At 40.0% G+C, this 24,900-nt stretch overlaps 3 protein-coding genes across 4 annotated transcripts; all 3 read left to right on the forward strand.

Annotated features, from left to right (window-relative positions):
- Positions 1-1,169: 1,169 nt before the first annotated feature.
- Positions 1,170-10,282, forward strand: fbxo42 (F-box protein 42). Of its 2 annotated transcripts, XM_061042812.1 has the most exons (11): positions 1,170-1,344; positions 2,260-2,539; positions 2,735-2,851; positions 3,314-3,448; positions 4,534-4,687; positions 4,816-4,926; positions 5,605-5,701; positions 7,077-7,133; positions 7,251-7,367; positions 8,586-9,050; positions 9,201-10,282. In XM_061042812.1, exons 2-11 carry the CDS (start codon positions 2,266-2,268, stop codon positions 9,642-9,644), a joined length of 1,971 nt encoding a protein of 656 aa, XP_060898795.1. In that variant the 5' UTR covers positions 1,170-1,344; positions 2,260-2,265; the 3' UTR covers positions 9,645-10,282. The 2 variants fall into 2 exon arrangements, with proteins under 2 accessions (XP_060898795.1, XP_060898794.1); XM_061042811.1 differs by having other exon boundaries at positions 8,586-10,282.
- A 1,755-nt stretch (positions 10,283-12,037) lies between these two features.
- On the forward strand, positions 12,038-19,290 carry slc25a34 (solute carrier family 25 member 34). The gene is made up of 6 exons (XM_061042818.1): positions 12,038-12,180; positions 12,707-13,448; positions 16,168-16,233; positions 18,484-18,636; positions 18,744-18,878; positions 18,985-19,290. The coding sequence occupies exons 2-6, from the start codon at positions 13,017-13,019 to the stop codon at positions 19,162-19,164; spliced, it is 966 nt and encodes a 321-aa protein (XP_060898801.1). The 5' UTR covers positions 12,038-12,180; positions 12,707-13,016; the 3' UTR covers positions 19,165-19,290.
- A 1,098-nt stretch (positions 19,291-20,388) lies between these two features.
- Positions 20,389-22,908, forward strand: LOC132977900 (transmembrane protein 82-like). Its single transcript, XM_061042819.1, has 5 exons — positions 20,389-21,096; positions 21,182-21,368; positions 21,497-21,914; positions 22,353-22,537; positions 22,680-22,908. Exons 1-5 carry the CDS (start codon positions 21,065-21,067, stop codon positions 22,770-22,772), a joined length of 915 nt encoding a protein of 304 aa, XP_060898802.1. The 5' UTR covers positions 20,389-21,064; the 3' UTR covers positions 22,773-22,908.
- Positions 22,909-24,900: the final 1,992 nt, after the last annotated feature.

Here is a 24,900-nt window from a genome sequence, read left to right on the forward strand (position 1 = left end):
ATGGGTATGTCGGTAGTCTACATACAAACATATGTAGATTCATAATTGTTTAAGTATTATCATCATTGTGTGTTATATGATAATCACACACGTAAATTTGAGCTATCTGGTGTTTTGACTATACGATCTATATCTATATCTAAAAATAATATTTTAGGACAAACATAATTAGTAATAGTGGTAAAAACATGTATACAAGAAAATTCATATATTATTGTACAAATCATATAGGCCTAGCCTGAATAAACAGGAAAGCTGACCGGATGATCGCTTATTAACAAGGGGTGGGATTTCATATGTTTATTCTTCATCACACTTCTTTTAGGACAACTGAATTGACAAAAGTATTTGAAAAATAATGTGTGCACGTTTTGTATTGTTTGTCATTAGGCCTACTGATTGTTTCTATATTTTTGATTTTTTTCATTTGACTTTCTTAACATGTTTGAAATAAAAACTTTTGAATAAAATCATAAAAAAATGCACTAATAATAAATAGTGTGTGTGTGTGTGTTTTAATTTTATTTTTTTTATGACCAACATTTTTATTGTTTTCAAATTTTTTACAACAGTACAATACCAGACAACAAATGATATAGAACCATACCCAACAAGGGTAACATTATCAATGCAAGACAACAAAAAAAAACAGACCTGACAAACAAAAATTATAATTAAGTTAAATGAAATGCAGGAACAAAGCAGGACGAATAAAATATATGTAAATAAATAAAAACGTAAAAAATAAAAATAACAAATTCCACAACCACAACATGATTATTTCAGATTAGGCTGCATGGAAGTGTTAAGTTGTCCACCTTTTACAGAAAATTGTGTTTCCATAAGATTTACAGGGGGCTGTCAGCCTACATCACCAAACCAAGATGTGTCAAGCCTGTTAGGCTTAGTGAATCAGTCAAAAGATCCAGTCAAAAGAGATTAAGATAAAGATAAAGATAAAGATAAAGATAAAGATAAACTTTATTGATCCCCCGTGGGGGAAATTTGTGCATTACAGCAGCTCCAGAAAACAGGGGACGGGAATATAATTATTAAAAATAAAAATAGAAGTTAAAATCAAATCAAACATATTTACATCAGTTAAATCCTCCCCACATCATCAGCTGGGGGGGGGGGGGCAGTGTTTGGTACAGAGGACCCACCCTGGTACCAGCGACAGTCCGCGGCTGCTACAGCGTCGCTGCGCTGCGGAGTGCGGTATTCACAGAGCGGAAGATGGCGACTGAATGGAGCCTGCAGAGAAACCTCCGGAGCTGATACCGGGGGGGAAGGAGAGGAAATATACAAACTCAGAGCCTGTAAAGACCACGTCCAAAAACAACGGTATTACAAACATCGCAAGTGTTTAATATGGTCGCTGACAACGTGTGTGTGGAAGTGTAGCAGCTGTTTAATCACTGCATGTAGCCTCAAGCTAACGCTAGCAGAGATTATCAAGCAGTGGACAGATGAAGATGTCAGCTAGCTAGTAATGGGATGTAGCTGGCACTGTTGTCCACGGATGATGCCGTGTCATTTAGACACATAAGAAGCCTGGGGTTTATTTATTCGTCAAGCAGCGCATAATCACCCGTAATGTCCCGCTAGCTAAATATCTATTGATGTTAGCTAGCGGTAGCAAGAACGCTTGTGAACACTTAGTTAGCGCTAGCCGGTACTAGCCTAAATATTCTCGAAAGTGCAAACATTACATTTAGAAACATGCAGCTTTTAAACGCCAGATTGTCGGTGAAATAGTGGTTTATAGCACAAGCCGTAAGACAAAACTACAACTGTCTTATTTGTGGTGTCCCGGGTAGTTAGCTTTCGGTTTAGTTAGCATTAGCAATCCGGCATTTCATGTACTATGTGATGTCCAGAGATGTAGCTCACAGCCTGTGAGGTGTAGCCTGTGATGGTGCATGGAGGGGCCGACTGCTACGTCTAAAGACAGAACAATGCATGTTACAATTTAAAACTGGAGAGCGGTACCTGCAGCTACGATTGTATTTTGCAGTGTCATTGTTTTTGTTATTTCATGGGACAAGTTTTGCTCTGGTTCTGTTTAAAGGCGTCACGCTTGTTTCGAGTTGCACAGATCACTCAAGGAAATATAGAGCAAGTGTAAAATGGATGAAGTGTATTAGAAATCATTAGCTTCATTGTAGTGAATCATAGTTATTGGTCAACATGCTCCTGGACATCATAAACATCAGATTATTCTTTATTAGCATATCTTCTTCATCTATGTCCCTACAGACAATTATGTCCCGCTCCCCTGACAATGAAGATGGATGCTTTGTTGCCATGGATACAGAGGAGGACAGTGCAGAGCCTGCTGGGATTTCAGACGAAGTAGAGTCAAAGATGGGGTCCTGTCATGAAGAAGGGAACATGGACAGTTGTACAAATGGCGAAGGGAGAACAATGGTGGAGTTGCCAGAGGAAGTTCTTGAATATATTCTGTCCTTTCTCTCACCTTACCAGGAGCACAAGACTGCTGCTCTAGTTTGTAAGCAATGGTATCGCTTAATTAAAGGTATGGCTCAAATTTTCAATTGTCTTTTACATCATGCAGTATAAAAACTTGATCTAAGATGGACTCATGTCAGTGTGAAGAATGCTTTAAGTAGAGCAATGTAATGAGATTGAGGGGTACTTAAGTTATGCTAATTTAAAGGAATTGATTGAAGTTTTGTGTTCTGGTCATTTACTTGTACTCTATTGGAACTAGGTGTTGCTTATCAGTGCTACCACGGTTTCTTGAGAGCTGTTCAGGAGGGAAATATCCAGTGGGAAAGCCGAACATACCCATATCCAGGAACCCCCATCACTCAGCGCTTCTCACACAGTCAGTATATTCGGCTTCAATTATGACAAAATGAATTGCATAACATGTCTTGAGTTTACAAAACATGTAATGTTGTGTTATGTATTCGACATGATATTATCTAAATGCAGTTTTAGATGTTGTTAAGAATGTGAGTCCAGTGTGCATTCCATAGAACGGCTTCTGGCATGTGAAGCTTTACATTTGGAACAGAAAAATGTACCTTTTTTTTAAATGTTGATTTGGAAATTAATTAAAATGTAACAGATGTATTCCTTTTCGTGGGTCACAGTTTTGGAGAAATCTTTGCCTTTTTGCAAAATGGTTATTTAGATAATGACATAATCTTAATGCAACTGTACTATTGAGACCTATGACCCAACATTTAGAGTTGTCTTTCGCTTTAAACATTATGCACTGATTTTAATACCATTCTTGATCAGAAAATCTGTTGTGGTTAATTGTTGATTTTTCCGGTTGCAGGTGCATGTTATTATGACTCAAACCAGTCCATGTATGTGTTCGGGGGTTGCACTCAGAGTAGCTGCAACGCTGCCTTCAATGATTTGTGGAGACTTGACCTCAACAGCAAGGAGTGGATCCGACCCTTAGCCTCAGGTAGGGTTCAGCGACCGTCAGTAAAGGCACACAGGAAACAGGAATCAGATCTTTCTTTGTGATATGGAGCTCTGGTATAAAAAAAAAGTCACTCCACATGAGCCTTATGTAACTGTGGGAGGGTGAACTACAGTAGTGAATATGGTAGTCAGATGCTCAGCAGCAGCAGCTGAGTTCAAAGTATTCAAGACTTGTAGCACTGTTGAAAGGCCGTAGTAGTGATTTGGTTTAACAAGGGGACCTGCATTTTATTGCTTAAAACTTTTTATGTTATTCTTCCCACATGACCTTGCATGCTAAGGATTAACACGGAGAACTCAATGTTTATCCCTTGTGTGAAGAGTCTGTATCACACATTTTATTTTCATGTTTTATGTTTTTTTAATGACTGCAGCTAATGGTAATTTTTAGTATCAATTATTCAAAAATATATTTGACAATGAAAGACTACAAAGACCTTATGATAGATCTTGTTTTTTGGGTTGAAGTGTCTGAACTGATAAATGGTCTACCAGAATAGTTGGTATTAAAATGTTATTTTTATTTAAATAGTCCACAGATTGAAAATTGTAGCAGGTCTATTTGTCACGTGTGTGTGAGGAGAGTTCAGGCCTTTAGTTTGCACACTGAGTCTGTTTTTCTGTTTTTGTTTTTTTTGATGCATCTTTTTGGATCCTGGTCCGAAAAAAATGTTAAGCTGTGAAGATGATTTTCTGGTTCTTTCACTCCTTGAAAACCACTGAAAACAAGACAAGAGCGAAAAACAAATTTCACCTGTCAATAAAGGAGCTGCAGAATTATTCCGATCACTTCCAGGTGTATTTCAGGATGTTAGTGATCCAGTTTAATACGCTGCTCTCTTTACTGTCACCACCACCTTTAATGTGTTGTATAGTCTTACTGTGAGCAATGATTTTCTGTTCTGTTGAGCCTTTTTCACATCAGTGGGAGTCAGCTTCAAAGTGATCTATCAAAAACATTTATTTCTTTACTAAAATGTGTTTTTCTGTATGTTTAGAGAGTGTTGATTTATTCATTAGCTTATTAAGCTTAACCTGAGTCACATGCGCTCTTCTCTTTTACAGGCTCTTATCCATCTCCTAAAGCTGGAGCGACTCTAGTGATGCACAAAGACCTGTTAGTGCTTTTTGGGGGATGGACTCGCCCCAGCCCATATCCACTGCACCAACCAGAAAGGTTTTTCGATGAAATCCACACTTACTCACCTTCAAAAAACTGGTGAGAGGCACTAAATTACCAGAAGCCAAAGGATGTATTTCATGACATCTTGAAACGTGTGTAATTTTACCCTTTAAAATCTATTTATCCCTTTTTGTAAAAAAAAAAAATGTCTTCTGTTGTCTCAGGTGGAATTGTATCGTAACAACACATGGGCCTCCTCCTATGGCTGGTCACTCCTCCTCTGTCATTGGAAACACCATGGTGGTGTTTGGGGGATCACTAGGAGCACGTCAAATGTAAGTTCATATTACATTTATTAAAATCCACGTAATCCAACTGAGGTGCATATATTTAAGTAAAATGTATTACTTGCTCATGAAAAATACAACAAAGAATGGACATTGATGACCTAGTGGTTAGGGTGCTGATGGACTAGTACAAGGCACCCCATGTGCAGAGGCTGTGGTCCTCCAGACAGGCGGTCTGGGTAAGAGTCTGACCTGTGGTTTCTTCTGCATGTCAACTGATTTCCTGCTCTGTCCGCTGTTCTATCTAGACTAAGGCAGAAAAAAATAAAACCCTTTTTTTTTTAAATACAACAAAGATATCAGGGCATTTAGTTTCAGAATAGGTTGGTGCACTTAGACAGTAAAAATGTAACTTGGGTGTCAGGTGATTAAGGTAAATACATTACTGCACATTCACTAAAATTACCCATGTGAAACAGAAGAAAATAAACTTGATGTCTTAAACATATGTGACAAGCTGGGAGAAGACCTTGACACATCTCATCATACAAATCTGCAACACATTGGTTAAACAAAAGTAATAGAGTCCACAACCAACACTTCCTCATCAACATGGATGTTATGACATATTTGTGTAACTTTTTAAGTTTGATCATTAAATCTTGTTGTAGGATATTTGCAGTCACATCCCAACATGTTGTTGTCCCCTCTGATGGTTCTTAACAGGAGTAATGAAGTCTGGGTTCTGGATCTGGAGCAGTGGTCTTGGTCCAAACCATCTATATCAGGCCCATCACCACACCCGCGTGGAGGCCAATCTCAAGTAAGAGAGCTTTAGTATACAAGCTGGGGAAAAAAATAATTTTCTCACAATAAACTGAAACATTCTCTGATAGGCGTCTGTTTATCTGTTGAGTGTCAGTCCCACGGTAGAGTATTACTTATACAGCAGAGTCACTCAGGCTCATTTCAGCGGTGTGCGCTCAGAAAAGGAACAGATTTACATTTGATTTACCTGCAATTAATGGGAATTCAGAAATTAAATCATCATCATATATATCTGTGAGAAGTAACAAGTCAAGCTTTTTAAGGTCTGTCCCAAAGAAGGAAACAATTTTAATAGAGGTCAGAGGTGGGATTGATAATTTCTGATGCGTTTCAGGTAGTCGGAGAATCTAAATGCTAATGTTATCCACACAGAGTCGAGCAGATTCATGGCTCAAGTTTAAATGTTTGATCTATAATGGATTGTTAACTACACTTAAATGTAGACATTTGTTTGAAGAGACGAATAAATCATAATCACAATGCTGCCAATAGGAGCCAGTACGTCATTAGCGTAGATACCCTTCCTTTTTGTTTTTTTTCCTGCTCACACCAAAGTCTGCTGATATGTGATTAGTCATTACACCTTGAACTACAAATGCTCTTCTAACAGAAACATGAACACTTCCCATCAGGGCTGGTTAAAAATATCAGTTCATCAATGCATTTCAATTATTATTTTCCAAATTCAATATCGATTCAGGGAAATCCTGAGATTGATTTTTTTTCTTTTTTCAGGTCAGGCATAATTGTGCACTTTACGTATAGTTATTGTCCATGCCAACAGCACTCTTATGTTTATTATGATTTTGCTGCAAATTAAGTTCAGGCACAAATGTGCACTTCAGATTACATTGTACTTTAATGTTTTATTCTTTGTTTATTAAAGAATAATGCAACGATCAGTTTGTTCTAAACCCATACAAAAAATGCACACATAATTATTTAACAAATATCAGAAGGTACTGTGATGAGTTATCTGGGTATTCCTGTCATCTCTATATATTATTAAATCGATATTGAAGCATATTGATCAATATCAAATCGAATACCCAAAGAATTGAAATCGAATTGAATTGTGAGTTTGTGGACATCACCCAGCTCTACTTCCCATGCTGAAAATCCAGCCCCCCCATTACAGATTCTGCCTTTTGATGTACAACCTGTAAAAAGAGATAATAAAAAATGTAATACTTTTTATTACCTAGTCTGAATAAGTCTGACGATAAGAAGTCATGTCAGTAGTGTTGCATGTATTGTGACTCTTTAACAAAGCTGTCCATTTCCAGGTACTTGGCATCTTTATGAATTTCAGACAGATCAGAAATAGTTTTATCTCAAATTAAATCATGTTTTTCATGTTTTTCCTTTAGATTGTGATTGATGATCAGACTTTGCTCATCTTGGGAGGTTGTGGTGGCCCTAATGCAGTAAGTTCTTTGTTGTTGTTCATTTTTCACATCTGTATGGAGGTGTGTGTAATCCAGCAAATGTTTCATGTTACTACAAGTGATAGTCGACTTACCCTGATGTCTTGTGCGTTAAAGCTTCTTAAAGATGCCTGGCTCCTCCACATGGAAACACCTCCGTGGAGGTGGCAGCAGCTGCAGGTGGAAAACGAGGACCATGGGGCCCCGGAGCTGTGGTGTCACCCGGCTTGTCGAGTAAGTGTTTGTCTTAGCTGTCTGTCTAATTGTGCACGTCTGTGTGTTATCTGTAAATTCGTTTTTTAGAGATGGAGATGATTAATTTTTAATGATATTGATTCCATTATCAAGACTCCTCAACGATCCAAGTCTTTATCCATACCACTATCAATACTTTCCTATTATTTGATGGAAAGACGAGACAATGATACATGTTAAACAGATCTGGTATATCCATTTAGAATTGCTAGAAAAAACAAACACATTTCTCCTCCAATCAACTATATTTATTCAATGTCTACATTTTTCTTGACATTACATTTGAACACATCATGATGCTTTTTTTATACCTTTGCCTAGAAGTAAATTTGCCGGCCCAGCTACTTCAACAACAAGAAGTAATCAACAAGGCAAATTGACCCAAAAAAACAATAACAGATAAAGGGACAAGAATGCCAAAAAAAAAGAAATGACATTTTAATAAACAAAGATTTTTTTTAAAAGAATGAAACTCAATAATTACTGCTAGTAGGAGTCTGATTAAGTGAAATACTAGAAAGACATTCATGAAGTTATAGGGTGCTCTTAGATCTTATATGTTTCAAAGACTTATTAAACTAAAAAATGAAAGATAAAAATTGTTGGGAAAAACTTAAGAATTTAATTTTTGCAAAAAATACTTGGCACGTATGATCAAGTTATTACATAAAACTCTAACTATCTGTCCTCCATTACAAAACCAAAACTGTTATAGTTGTAAATAGTGTTGTAAATCAAGGTTGGATAGTTATATTTTTATCCCAAATCCAGCTTTGAAGTTCCTCCCCAAATAACCTGAATGTATTTCTGCTCAAAAGTTATAGTTGCATTATGGGAAATAATCTCTGAAGGAATTTAGTTATAGTCTTGCAGTTAGTTGCCCTGCAAGATCCCAAGTCTTTGCAAAATCTTTTTCTGTGAGTTGCTGACATGTCTTTAGATGTGAGAGGTGTCGACAGAGTACTTTCTACTGAAGACGGTCAAAGGTCCTGCACTTTGCTGTCATTTGAATCACTCTGCTGATTGTGCTCATTGGCTGGAAATCAAAAATAAAATCTTAAATTGATATGTTTGTGCACCAGTTATTTGATTTAAAAGACGTGACAGGATTCCAGATATAACATTATGTCATTGGATCCTCATCACTTTTCATTAATTATGTGTCTTTTTCCCCTCATCTTGTTATTTTACCTCAAGGTGGGCCACTGTGTGGTGGTTTTCTCACAGGCTCCATCTGGTCGCGCACCTCTCAGCCCAAGTCTTAACTCGAGGCCCTCCCCCATAAGTGCCACACCTGCCCCTCTGGGCCCTGAACCGCCTTCCTTGCGCTCTCATTCTCCAGTTCGGAGTGGAGCTGCTGGTGTTGTCTTGGGAGCCGTTGAAGAGGCTCCGTGCGTAAATGGTCGGTGGGGCACGTTGAGACCTCGACCCTCAGCCAGAGGAAATGCAAGAGATGGAAGTCCATCTTCATCACAACAGCAGTCTCCTCTACAAGGCCCAGACAGCCCTCCTCTTCCTCCACTTCCCCCATTATTAAACGGCTCCTCCCCTTCACCAAGGACCAGTCCGGCTCAGGCTGCGTCTCCTCCCTCCCGCCCTCAACCGCCTGCCTCCACAGACTATGGCTGGGAGTCCCCTCCTACTGCTGCTCACCAACCAGAGGTACCCAGCACTAACGGCCTGCACACTCCTCCTTCAGGCTCTCCTTGCACTCCTCCAGGAGCGGTATCCCCTGCTGCCTTACGACGAGGTCTGGAGGCAGTAAAAAACAAATCATCATTATCATTACCATCTTCATCATCTTCCTTTCAGACACAGGGGGCTTCCCCTGGAGGAGGAAGCAGCAGTGGTGGTGGAGGAGCAGGACCTCCTGGAACCCCTCCTTCATCATCCTCCAGTCCTCCGCAGGCTGCAGGAGCTGATGGACATGCTATCCCACCTATTGCAAGGCGTCTTGGCCATCACCCGCCTCAGAGCCTAAACGTTGGGAAACCTCTGTACCAGTCCCTTAACTGCAAACCCATGCAGATGTATGTGCTGGATGTGTCCCGGGCCAAATCTGCAAGGGTGGTGTCTTGGAGAGTTTATGGAAACGGGACTCCTGCTGCAGTCACAGGGCCACCAGAGACCAGCCTTCACACTGTGGTACAGGGCCGCGGAGAGCTCATCATTTTTGGGGGACTCATGGACAAAAAACAGAATGTGAAGTATTACCCTAAAACCAACGCCTTGTACTTTGTACGCGCCAAAAGGTAATGCAGCTCCAGGCAGAATGGGGGAGACAGATGCTCCACCCTGTGACCACACAAGGGATTTGACACACAAGGCCTTTTTCCTATACAGAGGATTATGGGAAAAGAACATAATCATTGTTAGATGTTCCACTTCAGAAATTCACTATTCTCTCTTCAGCCTACTGCAAGCTTTCGAAATAAAACACTTTAACTACACTTTGATAAAAATGTTTGATTGAATGAGAATCCTGACTGTGTGTGTGTGTGTGTGTGTGTGTGTTTTTGTGTGTGTTTTCGTGAGTGCAGTGGTTAAAAAGAACAGGACAATTCTTTATTGTTCTGCAAAAGGTGATCGACCAAACAAGAACATTTCTGTTTTTCTGTGTCAGCCTCCTCTGAACTTTTGAGAGAGGAACCCGTGAAGAACAGGGCCTAGAAACAGGAGCAGTTGAAGACTACCTTGCTTTTTGTATCACTCTTTAAGCCTGCAATGTTTACATTGACGACTGTGAGTGTGTGTGTGTGAGTGTATGTTATGTGTGCACGGTGGTGGTTAAAAGTTGTCGACTTATGTAGGTCAGGGGCCATGGTGGGTGAGGGATGTGGCACTGTACTATAAACATGGTTTGAACAATAAAGGCCTCCATGTCCCCTCTGTCATCCTTGTATATATGTGTGTGTTTGTTTCACACACTAACTGGGGCTTTTGATCATATCATTCGATCTTCTCCAAAGTTATTAAAATTCATGTTTTATTTTCACATTTATTTTTTCACAAATCAACCTAACGACCATGTCTGTAGTCTGTCTAAGTGAGCTGGAGTACCCGGAGATAACCCAAGCATGCAGGGGGAGAACACGCAAACTCCACACAGAAAGGCCCCGTCTGACAGGGATTCAAACCAGGAACCTTTAGCGCTAACTACTGCACCACTGTGCAAACCCCTTTAAAGATTTAACAAAGACAACTAATTTGACTGTTTTCTTGTCAAAATAACATATTGCATAGTTTAATCTAAAATAGAGCGATCACATCGTCTATTATCCATCTTGGGAAAAATTCAAAATGATTAATTGAATACAATTTTTTTGCAACAAGGCAAACAAAACCAACAACTTCATATTCAAACCCAGAGAAGTGAGAGCCCACGATCCTCTAATGATCAAAAACTGCGATTAAGCAGATCTATTCATAGACTTATCGTGGCATATTTATGAACATTAATCTGAACTGGTCTGCCAATGTTCCTAACTTTAATGTCAGGCTGGCTCAGTAATAACAATAATCTACATAAAAACCTACATAATATTATACAGGCTGCACAGTGGTGGGTTTTCTCTGTTTTTTGGCCCAAGGCAAATTTCCCCCTGGTGACATTTAAGTGTATCTGATCACATTTTTCCATTCAGAACTCAATTTTGTCATTATTCTGACAATACATTAATACTATAAATTACTTTTTGGAAGTCATTAATTATCTTTCCTGTATCCATTATCCATCCTACATGAGTCCAATAAGAATTCATTATTAGTAATTAAACTTGTAAAGGTATTTAGCTTGTCATGACCTGACAAATTCCAAGAGGAAAAATCAATCAATAGTCTAAATACCAACATTAGTTTTTCATGTTAATGGTAATTACTCAAATCCATTGTTATTAATATAAAATAGTTAGAAAGTTAAAAAGTGGTTACATTTAAGGATTTGGTGCCTTATGTATTACAAGTTTGATCATTTTACAAAGTTTCCCCTTCCATAAGAATTCTGTTAAGACTAATTGACAACTCAGTGGCAACAACTTGACATCATCTTCATTTGCTGAGGAACAAAATCTGTGGTTGGATGGACTTTGGTGTTTCCAAGAAAAAGAATCAGATTTTTCATCTAGATGCACTGAGAGTTAGATAAGAGGAAGTTGTGCAGGAGCGCCCTCGTGTGGATTCTCGGCGTACTAAATAAGAAACTGCGTCAGAGACACATAAATCCTCTCACTTTTAAGAAGCATCATTTTTTTCAGACTATAATAACAGATTTCCCAAGAATTTTTTTTTTTTTGCATTTCTTGATTTTAAACGGATCCACTACATACTACATTACAGGCCTAATGCTTGAAGCGTCTTTGAAACAATCGTTCCTGTGAGGAAAACATAGATGACATGGTGCAAAAATAAAACAGGGGCTAGGTTTGTTTATTTGTTTTGCTTCTGAGATTATCCTTACTACAGTATGTTGGACGGATTGACCTTGTTTCACTCCCTGACTCAGTCGGTTTTGATCCTTAACCCTCCTGTCCTGTAGAGACTCCACCCCCTCTTTGACCAACTATAACCTTTTACCCAGAGAGCTCCTATTGGACAGGAGCAGGGGCCGTTTTGAGCAGAATCTTGCGATTGGTGCTCATTAGGGGATGTGGTGATGTGGCAGACAGGTATGAAACCCATTGGCTGTGCCATGAGACAGGGGGACGAGACTTGTACAATGAATGTGCTGAGGACACATGTTTACAGTGATGGGAGAGAGGAAGAATGGAGCTGCACAGGAGGACCACTCAACACTGTGAGTTTTGAATGAAGCAACCAAATTACAGAATTATTTTATAAGGCCGGAGAGATAAATTTTGTATGAGGGTTTTTTTTTTTGTCTCCTGAACTTGTTCCGTGTTTGTTTATTCAGTTGTAAATATGTTTGAATGAATCTGAATGAAGTTGAGTGGGACTTGTTCATGTCAGGTGATCTGTGTGTGTGTTTGATGTTTTTGCACCATATAACATTTGATTTAGTTTTAAATGCAGCGAGTTTTTTTCCCCTCTTGCGTCTGCAGGTGTACTGCTGCACATACTGTAACATTTCTGCGAGTGTAGAGTCAGGGAACGTTTTTTTTTTGACATTTTCTTAAAACTCCTGTCATGTGAGGAGCTCAAACCTGAAGGTTTCCATTCCAGCATGAGTCATTTCAGTCTTTTTCCTGATTGACTATCTGTCCTCAGTGTCCTGTTAGCAGATCAGAGTCTATGTGTACATTTGCACCTTAAAATAAAAGTAAAAAAGTAAATTGAAACATGTCATGATACTTCTCTTGTAGATGGTGCCTTTCCTGAGCAGACATGCAGTAAAGGAAGCTAACAAAAAGCCTCTGACAGACACCAAAAGGGCAAACTGGGCTGCAATAGCTCCTGAGAAACAGATATTAAATTAGTTATCATCACCTAAGCTTATTTGTTTCTGACTTCAGTACCAAGTACAACACACTATCCCTGTTTCCTAACACACCCAGAAGATTCATCTCAAGGACTTAGAGAAAACACTGTAGAACACCTCTCAGGGATGACCAGTGCTCGCTGCTGAAGACTTCACCAGAAGAGTCTGTTTTTGGAGCCCAACCTTCCCACAGGATGGCATCCACTGTGTCTGCCGTCCCCCGTGGTGTCTTCGGCCCCTCGCCGCCCCCTACGGCTGTCTGGCCTCCTCTGGACTTCGCCCTAGGTGCTGTCGCCTGCTGCGCTGCCTGTGTGTTCACCAACCCTCTGGAGGTTGTGAAGACCCGCCTGCAGCTTCAGGGAGAGCTGCTTGCTCGGGGGTCCTACCAGAGACACTACAGAGGAGTCCTGCAGGCCCTTTGGGTGGTGGGCCGCACAGATGGCCTGCGAGGCCTGCAGAAGGGACTCTCAGTGGGGCTGATGTACCAGGGTGTGATGAACGGAGTGAGGCTGGGCTCCTATTCCTACTGTGAAGCTCTGGGACTCACCTCGTTCCACGGGGGGAGTCTACTGTCAGGGGCAGCAGCTGGGGCTCTGGGTGCATTCATCGCCTCTCCTGCCTACCTGGTAAGTTCAGTTTCTGTTCTACACATCTCTGTTCTTGATTTAAGTAGATGTCATCCTCAAATGGCTGAGATGTATTTTTTGTTGTTGTTGTTGCTTGTGACCCCGTATTATAAAGTATTTTCTAGTTGCACACTCTCATCACATAACGCATGCATGGGAGTTTGGAGTAGATCATCTGCAGCATGGTTTTTATCAGCTCAGACTGATGAATTGAAATGTTTTTTAGATGCAAAAATATACAGTCATTAACAAGGAAAAAGGTGACGTTTAATAAAATAACAATTTGTATTGTAACTTGTAGGGTTTCCAGGCTGTAAACATTGTTTCGTTATAGCTCACCTCAATAGGTTTTAAAGAGACTAGAGATCAGTAGGTGTTACAGGCCATATGTAGGTTAATCCTACATGTGGCCACAAGCCTGCTGTGTTTAACAAAGATTTAGTTTGTTCAAAGAAACTGCAGTTCAAACTACAATATGTATTGTCATAACTACAGAATGCATCAAGTTTATGCTTAAGTAGTAATATGTCTCTGAAATGTAGAATGAGATGTCAGCCATTGTGTCACTCTTTGTATTTGTGTGTGTGTGTGTGTGTGTGTGTGTGTGTGTGTGTGTGTGTGTGTGTGTGTGTGTGTGTGTGTGTGTGTGTGTGTGTGTGTGTGTGTGTGTGTGTGTGTGTGTGTGTGTGTGTGTGTGTGTGTGTGTGTGTGTGTGTGTGTGTGTGTGTGTGTGTGTGTGTGTGTGTGTGTGTGTGTGTGTGTGTGTGTGTGTGTGTGTGTGTGTGTGTGTGTGTGTGTGTGTGTGTGTGTGTGTGTGTGTGTGTGTGTGTGTGTGTGTGTGTGTGTGTGTGTGTGTGTGTGTGTGTGTGTGTGTGTGTGTGTGTGTGTGTGTGTGTGTGTGTGTGTGTGTGTGTGTGTGTGTGTGTGTGTGTGTGTGTGTGTGTGTGTGTGTGTGTGTGTGTGTGTGTGTGTGTGTGTGTGTGTGTGTGTGTGTGTGTGTGTGTGTGTGTGTGTGTGTGTGTGTGTGTGTGTGTGAGCCCCAAAGGTCATACAGTTACAGGACATTTGAATCCGCATGTACCATTTAGACAGTTCATATGAAGTTACACTCAACAGGACACAGACGTGTTAAGGAAACCAAATAAGTGAATTAGTGGCGATTGACAAGAGCTAAAAGACAAGAAAACAAATGTAGAAACATCACATACATTATTCAAAAGGTTCCAGCAGGGTGTTGTTTGCTTCTTTAGGTCAGCTGACATATCCAGGATCAGAAATCGGACAATCGGACAATTTACCTGGTGGGGCCGACATTCTCAAACGGTGTGTCAGCTCTTTAAAACAGATACTCTCTATGCAGGTCATGAAGAGATCCAGTCCTGACATTTCCAATTAAAGGATGGGGTGTAGAATCACATTCTGTTTAGAATTCATTTTTAAGCTCAACCAAAGCTCACATTAACTGAGTTCATTTAATCAGGTTATGGTTTCCTGCAGTTATGGTCTTTTTTTTATTAAAAACATACCATCATTTTGTGTTAATTCCCTACTGTACCACTGTAGAAACACAAAGAGGACTTTTTGCCCTAAAACACGATGAAAATGGATCATGCTTACTTTATTTAATTAAGCTCCAGTACAGAAAACAAATTCAAAGGCAGCATAAACATAGGGACACATGAAATCATGTGGGGTATTTCTGAAAGATAGACTTGAAATAAAGGAAATCTATGATCTAATAACAATGAGGATTTAAAAGAACTGACTCCATTCTGAAGTCTGTCGCGATTTTAATGGTGTGGAGAAAACGACGAAAGCACATTGAGAAGCCTACATGAAAACTGGACATTTAAAGCCATCAGCACTTGGCCTGAACACAAACAGTGACATGGAAAACACAGCAGCTCAGTTTCAAAGGAGGCTAAAGTTTCCTCCGTCTGGTTTTATCGAGCAGGAAGGCGTGAGTCAAAGTTACATTACATGGGTGTGTACAGCAGAAACAGGTTTATGTGCGTTCACACCTAATTAATTACATCTAATATAAAAGAGTACAAGATAAACAATATGATCATACACTGATTAACCCTATCCTGTCCAGATGGATTAGTGATACATCGTTTTCAAAAGATGAATGTGCATGTCATAAAGTTTATTATTGTGTTTTGATATTAACACCAGTCACATTTCACTGTCTCTTATTTTACTACACTGTATATGACTGACCTCTGAGTGTCCTCTCTAATGCACCACAGGAGGAGTCATGTTGTTTATTCCTCTTGGCTGTCAGTCAATATGTGTCAAATCATCTGATCTCTTGCCTCTCATGGAAAGACAATATTGTTCGACATACTTGTGTAGATCTACAGGAGGTCACTAAATATACCCTGCACGTTGCTCACACCTCCACCCTGCTGCCTAAAATATATACAGTGTGTCCTGTGGCTCCTCGCTTTGTGCTGCTGGCAGAGAGTGAAGGTGGGAAAAGGTTTATTTATTGACGCCTCAAGACAGGCATCTGGATTGTGCGTATGCGATGTATTGTGCAACTGTTACATCAACTGGGCCTTACCCAGTTCAAATGAATCACATAGGAAATGAGTCAAAGAAGTTCCTGACAGAGTATGTGTCATGTGACTTATGTGATTTGTGACCCATATACGAGTGTCAATCCTGATTTTTTTGGTGTAAGATACATTTGTGTTCCATGTTTTGTTCATAGGTGAAGACCCATCTGCAGGCTCAGAGTGTGGAAGCCATAGCTGTAGGCCACCAGCATAACCATCTGGTAAGATGATTCAAATAAGACACATGAATACATTCATCTGTTTTATTTCATGTATGTATTCAGATGATTCACTGAAAGAATACCACAGTGTAAACATTCAATAGAAGGGATATGTGTTCATTCAAAATGTAAGTATTGGCAGAGAAATTTACATTAAGGATTCAAATTTAAAGACCTGGTTCTAAAAGGTGAACCCTACAAAGTGTTATGTTTGTTAATATTATTGATACATTAAGTATAAGCAGAATGTTAATGGTAAGGATGCAAGCTCTACCTACTTATTATACTCTCTGGCAGTTTAATAATGATGATGTGACATCATATTATCAATAGCTATCATATACTTTATATTGAAAATCTTCTCCTGTAGTCCATCCACATTGGTATTATCACACATGCTGACCTCTAAACCAAATGTCAGCTCAGTGTAAATGACCCTAAAAGTATGAAAAGGTATAAAAAGTCATTGCTTAAGCTTGGGCGGCAACACTCAGGACTTTAAGTGTGTGTATTAACTGTGCTTGATTGAAAGCTGCCTCACCTTTCTTTGGCTTTTCTTAAACCTGTAAAGCAGAACATCCTATTGTTCTTATAATCAACATACACAGTTTGGGCACGTCATTCACAGCATAGCTTCATCCAACCTTCATCTGACAACAGGTCACAGGTATTAAAAACACCTGTTTGTGCAGTGTCTTTTATTTGCAAACAGAAACAATAATGTAAAAGTACAAATCAATAAATGACTTTCTCTCAAATGCAATGAAAAAGTGGAAATAATTAAAATACTGAGCAGTACAACTTTAACATAGTAAACTCAAATAAATGTACCTGGTGAGAATTCACTACTGATGGAAACTGTGTTAAAATATTAAATTGATTTAGTTTAATATTACTTATCAAATTGTAGAGATTTACAATAAAAAAATGGAGAATTACAGAGTATATACAAGTCAATACACATTGAGACACACCACCTAAATGTCTATAAACAGGCCACTTTGTTATGGTTTCACTCAAAGTTGTATGCATAAATCAGGCTTTTACCTATAAATAAATTCTTTAAAAGAGGAAACACATCACTGTTAATGTCTACTTCTACATGATAAATGTCCACAGTGTCACTAGTTACTATTATCTAATACAGTGGTTCTCAAACTATGGTACGCGTACCACCGGTGGTACGTGGGCTCCCTGTGGTGGTACGCAAAGAAATCTCCACAATATAAAAAAGAAACCCGTTCAGCATAAAACGTCAATTTTTTTTTGTCGTACTCTTATCTTATTTGTCTTGTATCTATTGAGTTGTATTTATATCAAATGTGTTTTCCCCTCTAAATTAATCTACTTTTTGCAACAAACAACTTTAATCTTAATCTCTTTAATCTCAATTTATGCTCGCGCACAGACATGAACAACAACAGGAGTACACCTCACATTTTGAAAAGTTCCACTCGATATTCCGTTATAGTTCAGTACTGAATCAACAGCAAGCAGCTGTAGACCTACATTAACAGATATTCTGTTATTTATTGGAGTTCAGCACACAATCCGCAGCAAGCAGCTGTACATTAACATTTTTAAAACAGAGCCAGGAGAAGCTTCAGTTTTGATGCGTGTACGGACAGCGGACCTTATCGCTCCCCCTCCCTCTATCTCTCTCTCTCTGTAGCTCTGAAGCTGATGTGATTCTGCTCTCTTTTGATGTCTTAACACTCCATAGGAGTCAAGAGGGATTTTTTTTAAAAAGGCAGTTTTGTTATGTTGAACGCAGAGACTTATAATAAAGCGCCGCTGTTTGCACCGAGCCTGCGGAGCGCACGCCTGCACTCTCATGTGCTCTCGCTCTCTCAGGCACGCAGCAATTTTATGAATAAATGGAAAATTAAATGAGAACAGGTCGGATATATACTTGGGCCCAGGTATCTTGTTTGTGTGGGAAACACTGGAGACTAAATATTTCTAAACAGGTTGTTGGTATAAAGTTGTCATTTTTATTGTTCTGCACTTTTGTGTGTGCAAGTTCTAGCACTAGCCCTTAGTAGGCCTACAGTGTGGCTGCCAGCAGTCAATAATAAATAATATTCTTTTTATGAATTAATTTGCCTCCTGCATGAAATGTGTGTTGAAATAGGCCTACAGTGTATTTTAACATAATGGTATTTTCGGAGGTGGTACGAAGTCTAAAAAGTTTGAGAACCACTGATCTAATGTGTCCGACACCAATGCCATTGTCTTCTTCCTTTTCAGGGGGCGTCTGATGCCTTTGCTACCATCTATAGAAGAGAAGGAGTGATTGGCCTTTGGAGGGGTGTGAACGGGGCCGTGCCTCGTGTCATGGTGGGATCAGCTGCTCAACTGGCAACCTTCACCTCGGCAAAGAACTGGGTGGCACATTCCCAGGTAGACGTGCTAAACAGCTGACATTTTTTTTACAGCACATGTATGAAAACAGTTTCAGCAATGTGGTCGAGCCTCAGTTCATTATCTGTTTCTGTCTATCCTATCAGTGGTTTAGTCCAAACAGCTGGCTCACAGCGTTGTTAGCTGCCATGGTTAGTGGGGTTGCAGTGGCAATCACAATGACACCATTTGATGTTATAAGTACACGTCTTTACAACCAGCCACTAGATGAGTCTCATAGGGTGAGTCTAAATATCCTCTAAAATGTGCTCTTGCACTGAGTAATGCCACAAAAGACTCTTGCAGGATGAGGTATTTTAGCTTCATGTTTTTCTGCTTACTTTTCAGGGGCGTCTGTATCATGGATTTTCCGACTGTATGCTGAAGGTGTGCCAAGCTGAGGGCCTGCTGGGGTTATATAAAGGCATGGGCCCGGTCTTCCTGCGCTTGGCCCCACACACCGTCCTTAGCATGCTGTTCTGGGACATGATGAGACAACAGACAGTGAAGGACAACCAGAGCCAGTGAAGGAGCTGAACTACCCTAAACCACTGGTGTATGACTGGCTGGACTCAGAGATATTGAAGTGGTCCATCAATTAATGAAACACTGAATTGAAAGCAAAAGTTGCATTTGGGTTAATGCTCATATTTGCTTTCTTACCGAGAGTTAAATGAAAATATTAATGCGACTTTCATTTCTTAAATGAAGGTAGACCTAATAGAGTTGTAAGCTTAGCAATAGGACTGGAAACAAGGAAGTTGTTATCTTGATTCTGTCAAAATGTATCATCTTTCAAAAGCGTATTTACAGTTGCTATCCAAAAGGTTAAATCTTATGTGTTAAAAAGGTTCATTCATGTTTTTTTTTTTTTAAATGACCGAGACTGTTTTTTGGCTATAATGCTAACATCCTGGAGTCTCAGCTGGTTGCTTATCGTGGCAGTCTACTCGATAGGAAATGGCAAATTGTCATTGTGACCTATTTTGTACAGATTAAACAAGATATGACACGTAACACTGGGAAGACCTTGAAGTGGAATTTGATACAACAGAGTCAGGCTAGGTACTTCTTGATGTTTACAGTCTTTATGTTAGGCTGGCAGCTGCTGGCTCTAGCTTCATATTTACTTTACAAAAACAAGGGTGGTATTTACTGTCTTCTCTGCCAATCAAGTGGATCAGCTTATTTCTGTCTGAAGAGGGTCAGACTGATGAGCGTTGAAGTACTTGAGGAAGATCAACACTTGCTGCAGAGACTACAAACATTTTCAGGGGTTCCTATGGAGTACTCAAGCCTTTGAAGTTGTTAATAAGCTATCTGATATTGCCTTAGTACCTCAAACACACAAGCCACGTCTCACAGTCTGGTATCAATGGACTGCAGATAACCTGAAAGAATCATCTCTGTATATCATGCTGGGTCTGTTTGTCTGCTGATATTTTATCATTTTAAGTTAAATGCATTATTCTACGTGCCTTATCTGCTAGGTGTAAAACTAAGACTTCTGATGAAAATGCCTTTAATAACTAACACATGAACTACTGGTACCTTAAGCACAGAATACGATTTAATGTGATGTTTTTATGTACAGCATTTGAACAGATCGAGCCTTTGAACAGCACTAAATGAGAATATGAAAGACATTTTTGTATGACCTGTAAATAAATGTGTTTTTGAATTGTATTAGATTGAAGTGCTGCATCTTTTTTTGAAGATCTTTTTAAGGGCTTTTTGCCTTTATTAAGATATGACATTGGATAAAGTAGGAAAATCGGGAGAGAAGGCGCAGGTTGGACTGCCCACTTGAAGGACTACAGCCTCGGCACTTGGGAAGAAACCCAACCACGAGGCCATCTGCGCCCCATTTGCTGCATCTTTGAAATACCTGATATCTAAGAACCACTGTTGGCAAAGTGGGACTTGTGATAAGTTCTGATTGCTCCCCTCAGTGTAATCATCTGTCTGAGTGTACTTTCAATCGCTTTCATCAGGAAATGATTGAGCAGGCAAACTCACCCAAATCACCTCTGACCTTTGAAACTTAAACATGAAGGACACTCAGACCTGATCAGGAGAAATAAAGTCAAAGAAAAGGTTTGGCTCGCAGGGATTCAGCACTTGTAGTTTCTAATCATGTTCTTGGACCATTAGTGGTATGAGCAAGTGTTAGTGGCCTTTTTTTGTGTTCCCTTCTTGAAAAAAGAACAACATAAAAATGTTTCTCCTATTACCGTGGATCCTGGGAACGTCTGAATGGACACCTTTTTATTCAAACCCAATGGATAGCCTTTTTCAAGGTGAGTTTAATATTGTCTATACTTCTGTGTCAAGTTTCTTTACTGACTTTTTGTACTAGTTCACTTGTGTTTGTACTTTTAACAAAGGCCTTGTTGGTGCGTGTGCAATATCAGTGGTCTGCAATTTGATGAGAGTTTACTACTTTGTTCAAACATGCAGGTGAGTATCATGCATCCTAAGTTAAGAAAAATGATAGAGATTCCCATTGCAGCAGTATTTGTTATCTCCATTTCTTCTCTAACAGTGATTCTGAAACTGAGAGCACACAAAGCTCACCCTCACCTGGTAATAATCTGAGCTGGGACTGGAGATCAGCTCTCCAGTTCTGGTCTCTGGCAGTCCTCCTGCCCCTGGTGGGCTCGAGGGTCTCCTCCCTGGTGGTTCTGGAGTTTTCTCTCAGATCTGTCTCAGCTTGGGCATCAGCAGGACGGGTGAGCTCTTCAAACACAGTAAAAGCTAAAAACACACTGATTGAGGCTTGTTTCACATCCACATTTCCTATTATTCCTAATTTCTATCAAATCATCTCACCCACCCTCCTGCATCCACCTGAACTCAGGATGCCAATGTCAGAGACCTGGACATGCTCCTGATCCAGAGTCAGTTCTCCCTGGGCTGTGGCCTCTCCTGCACTATGGCCTTTCTCCATCAGGGGGCCCCACACAGCTCTCTCAGCTTGTTCCTGGCAGCTGTTCTCAGTTGGGCACTGGCAGGTGTCAGCCACAGTCTGTGGCTTCATGTGGCCAGACTGTACCCTCTACACAGCACAGAGCGGTACTGTGGGAAATGCATCAGCCTGCTGACCTCTGGACACACCATCCTGACTACACTGCAAAGAGTGGTCGTTTTGTTCTTCGCTCTGGCCACTGTGGCCTCCACCGCTACAGTGTATGACCACTTCCTGTCCCAGAAGGATGCTCTGAAGTTCTGGACTCCACTGACACTCTGCTACACCATGTTGTTGGTCTATATTCAAGGTGAGGGTTGAAGTGCTGCGTTTTAAAAACCTTTTTGTAGAAAGAAACAGTTTTAGATTAGATCAGATAAATGTATTAAAGCACAGAATGGAAGTTAGTTTGTTTACACCTACAAAGGGAAAAATGGCAAAAGGGATGCGAGCCATTCAAGTCAAATTAAATAACACATATTTTAATAGGACTTTAGTGTAGCTCAGGATCACCTCACCACTGATTAAAACAAATCTTAAAGTTTGCCCACCCCCACCTTAACAGAGGAACAATGAAATAGAAAATGAAACAAGGCCCCCTTTTATAATTATAATACACTAACAACACATTAAATAAAGGTTTGAAATGATCAATCAAAAACAATTCCCACGTCTCAGGAAAAAAGCAGGTATCATGTCATTCAACAGTTACTTTTTTACATTGTAATTTTTTTGTACTGTTGCATAGAGGATCAGAATCGTAACGCTGGTTCAGAGTCCGTGCTGCACACTGTAGTGATGCGGCTGGGAGCCTTACTGGTGCTTATGCTGACTGTGGGAGACTGGACCGATGTCCTTCAGATCCCCATCACTTTCCTGGGTGAAGCTGCCTGTTTGCTGCCCTCACAGGACCTGCTGCAAGCTGCGTTGAAGGTCTGTTTTAATCCTTTCTTCACATTTGATTCATAAACTCATTTATTATTTCTGTTTGTGTTTTCATCAGATAACCAGTGCTTTAAAGTCATGTGACGAAATGTTTTTAAAAAAGTGACGATTAACTGTGGTTCATTTTTAGGAAGAAGAAGACACACAAGTGAGCAAATACGAGCCTAGCTCCAGTCACAAAACAAGAGAAAGCACAAGGAAATCATCATCGGATGAAAGATGATGGTGTACCTGAAATCTACCTCAATCTCAAGAAGTGTGAAGAAGAAGAAGAGTTATACTGGACATTGATACATCAAAATTGTGTGTTGTTGTGTCCATGGTGTTGTTCTCCTGGTGAAATAAATTGCTGGAATATTCCTCTTTGTTATCAGTTCTTATTGTTGTTGCCTTTTATGTAAAACAGAAGGAGGTTATTCTGTAGCAGCGGTTGTTTTCCTTTTTAAGATCGTAAGATGATTTATTAATAATGAATGTAAGTTAGCGGGCTCAGATCAGGAGGGTGTGTAGATGTTGGATACCACATTTACACTGATGGCCTCCTGTGGGTCACCATATGTCAACAATTAAAGGACACTCCACCAAATGTACACGAGGATCAGTTTACTCACTATTCACAGTACTGCTGAGCCTGTGAAAACAGTTGTATAAAGTATCATATATACTTTTGAATTATGTTATAACTTTGTAACTCTAGAGTTGGCTTTAGAAAGGCATGAGGGTCGAATAAAGTTATGCATCCTGTGCATTGTGGGAACATAAGATCAGGGTTTCAGGAGCATGAGCTTCTCTAAAGAGCCACTGTTCATTCACTTTTTTTTCATTCTGTTTTTGGTCTGTTGCTCACAATTTCCCCAACCAGTGTTACTTTACTCATTTTGAGTATGGCTCTTCCCATCAAAGCAATATTTGGCTAAATTTACAATATTCACCCAATCTTTCTATTTAAAAAAAACAAAAACTTGAAACTAAGTTAATGCTTTACTTTTGAGCATGTCATTTACTTTTGTTTCTCCTATCTTCCTGGTTTTCCTCATGTGTGTCCTATTGTTATTCTTCATTGTTTCTCGTTGTTTCTTCCTGTTCCTTTTTCCGTTATTTCCCTCCATTCTCCTTCTTTCGCTGCCCTGCTTATACCCAATAGGATAGCTTATCTTTTGATTTGGGTCAAACTTCCTGTTTGATGTTGGTTTAGTAAAACACAAAGTCATTCTGTAAAAGGAGAAAGGGGGAAAGAGGTTCAGGGAGTTTAATGAGGAGTTTGGCTGTTTTTTGTAAGGGGGTGGAGCTTGGAGGTCTGGGGATTGTGTCATCATTAGGCATGCTCCCTCTTGCAGCTGTGACATCACTGCAGCATTCCTTTCCTCAGAGCTGGAACAACAGAGACCCCAATCTCTCTCCTCATCTCTGTCTCCTGTTCCCCCTCTCTCACACATTCCTGACTCACTTTTCCACAGTACTCCACACTGATCAGGGAAGTTTTTATTCTTTTTTTGTTGTTGTTTCCATTCTCTCTTTTTGGCTCTTTGGAGGGGAGTAGACCTCATAAGTTTTGGCTGCAGAAACCAACCAAAACATTTGCTGATCGGCAGACCTGATAGAGCTTAGAGCAGCAAACACAACAAAGCAGCTTTTTCATAGCTCAGGCATCACTTATCCCCCCTCCTCCTCTTCCAATTACCCAATATCTCCTCTTGCACAATGCCCGGGTTCTTTGCACTGTAACACAGCTGCTTTCTTTGCTGTTACTTTATGAGATTCAGTTTGAAGTCCATCATATATTATCAGACTCTGTGTGGCACAACTGGAGGAAATGCCATGTGGCACTGATAATGAGTCAAGGCCAAAGTGATAAAGTGTAGGGGGGAAGGGAAGAAGGCACGAGGGAAAAGAGAAAAGGAGGCAGAGTAAATGAGGGATGAAGAGAAAATAAAGCTGACAGAACAATAAGAGAGAGCTGCACAGGACAGAGAAGAGATAAAGAGTTACAGGAAAAGGCAGGTACTGTCACATCCTGCTGACATGTAAAAACATGTTTTTTGCCCCTGCTTGTGGTAAAAAAAAAACCTTATGAGACTTACTGATACGGTCAATAACATTTGAACAAAGTCCAACCGCATGCTTTTCGGTTGGAATGCAATTTCAAAGTATCTTTAGTACATGTATCTGTACACATGCCTACATGGGTGTGTGTGTTTGCCTGCCAGGTTTACATAGTAAATGAATGTGTCATGTTTTAACTCCTCTTTGCTCAAGATTAAATGTTCACCTTTTACGGTTGGGAGGGAGGTTGTATTGTCATTCAGCCAGAGAAGGAGGAGGGGTCGACGGACGAGCGAGCTGGGGAGAGA

The sequence above is a fragment of the Labrus mixtus genome, chromosome 7, assembly GCF_963584025.1.
Source record: "Labrus mixtus chromosome 7, fLabMix1.1, whole genome shotgun sequence".
NCBI classification, from domain to species: domain Eukaryota; kingdom Metazoa; phylum Chordata; class Actinopteri; order Labriformes; family Labridae; genus Labrus; species Labrus mixtus.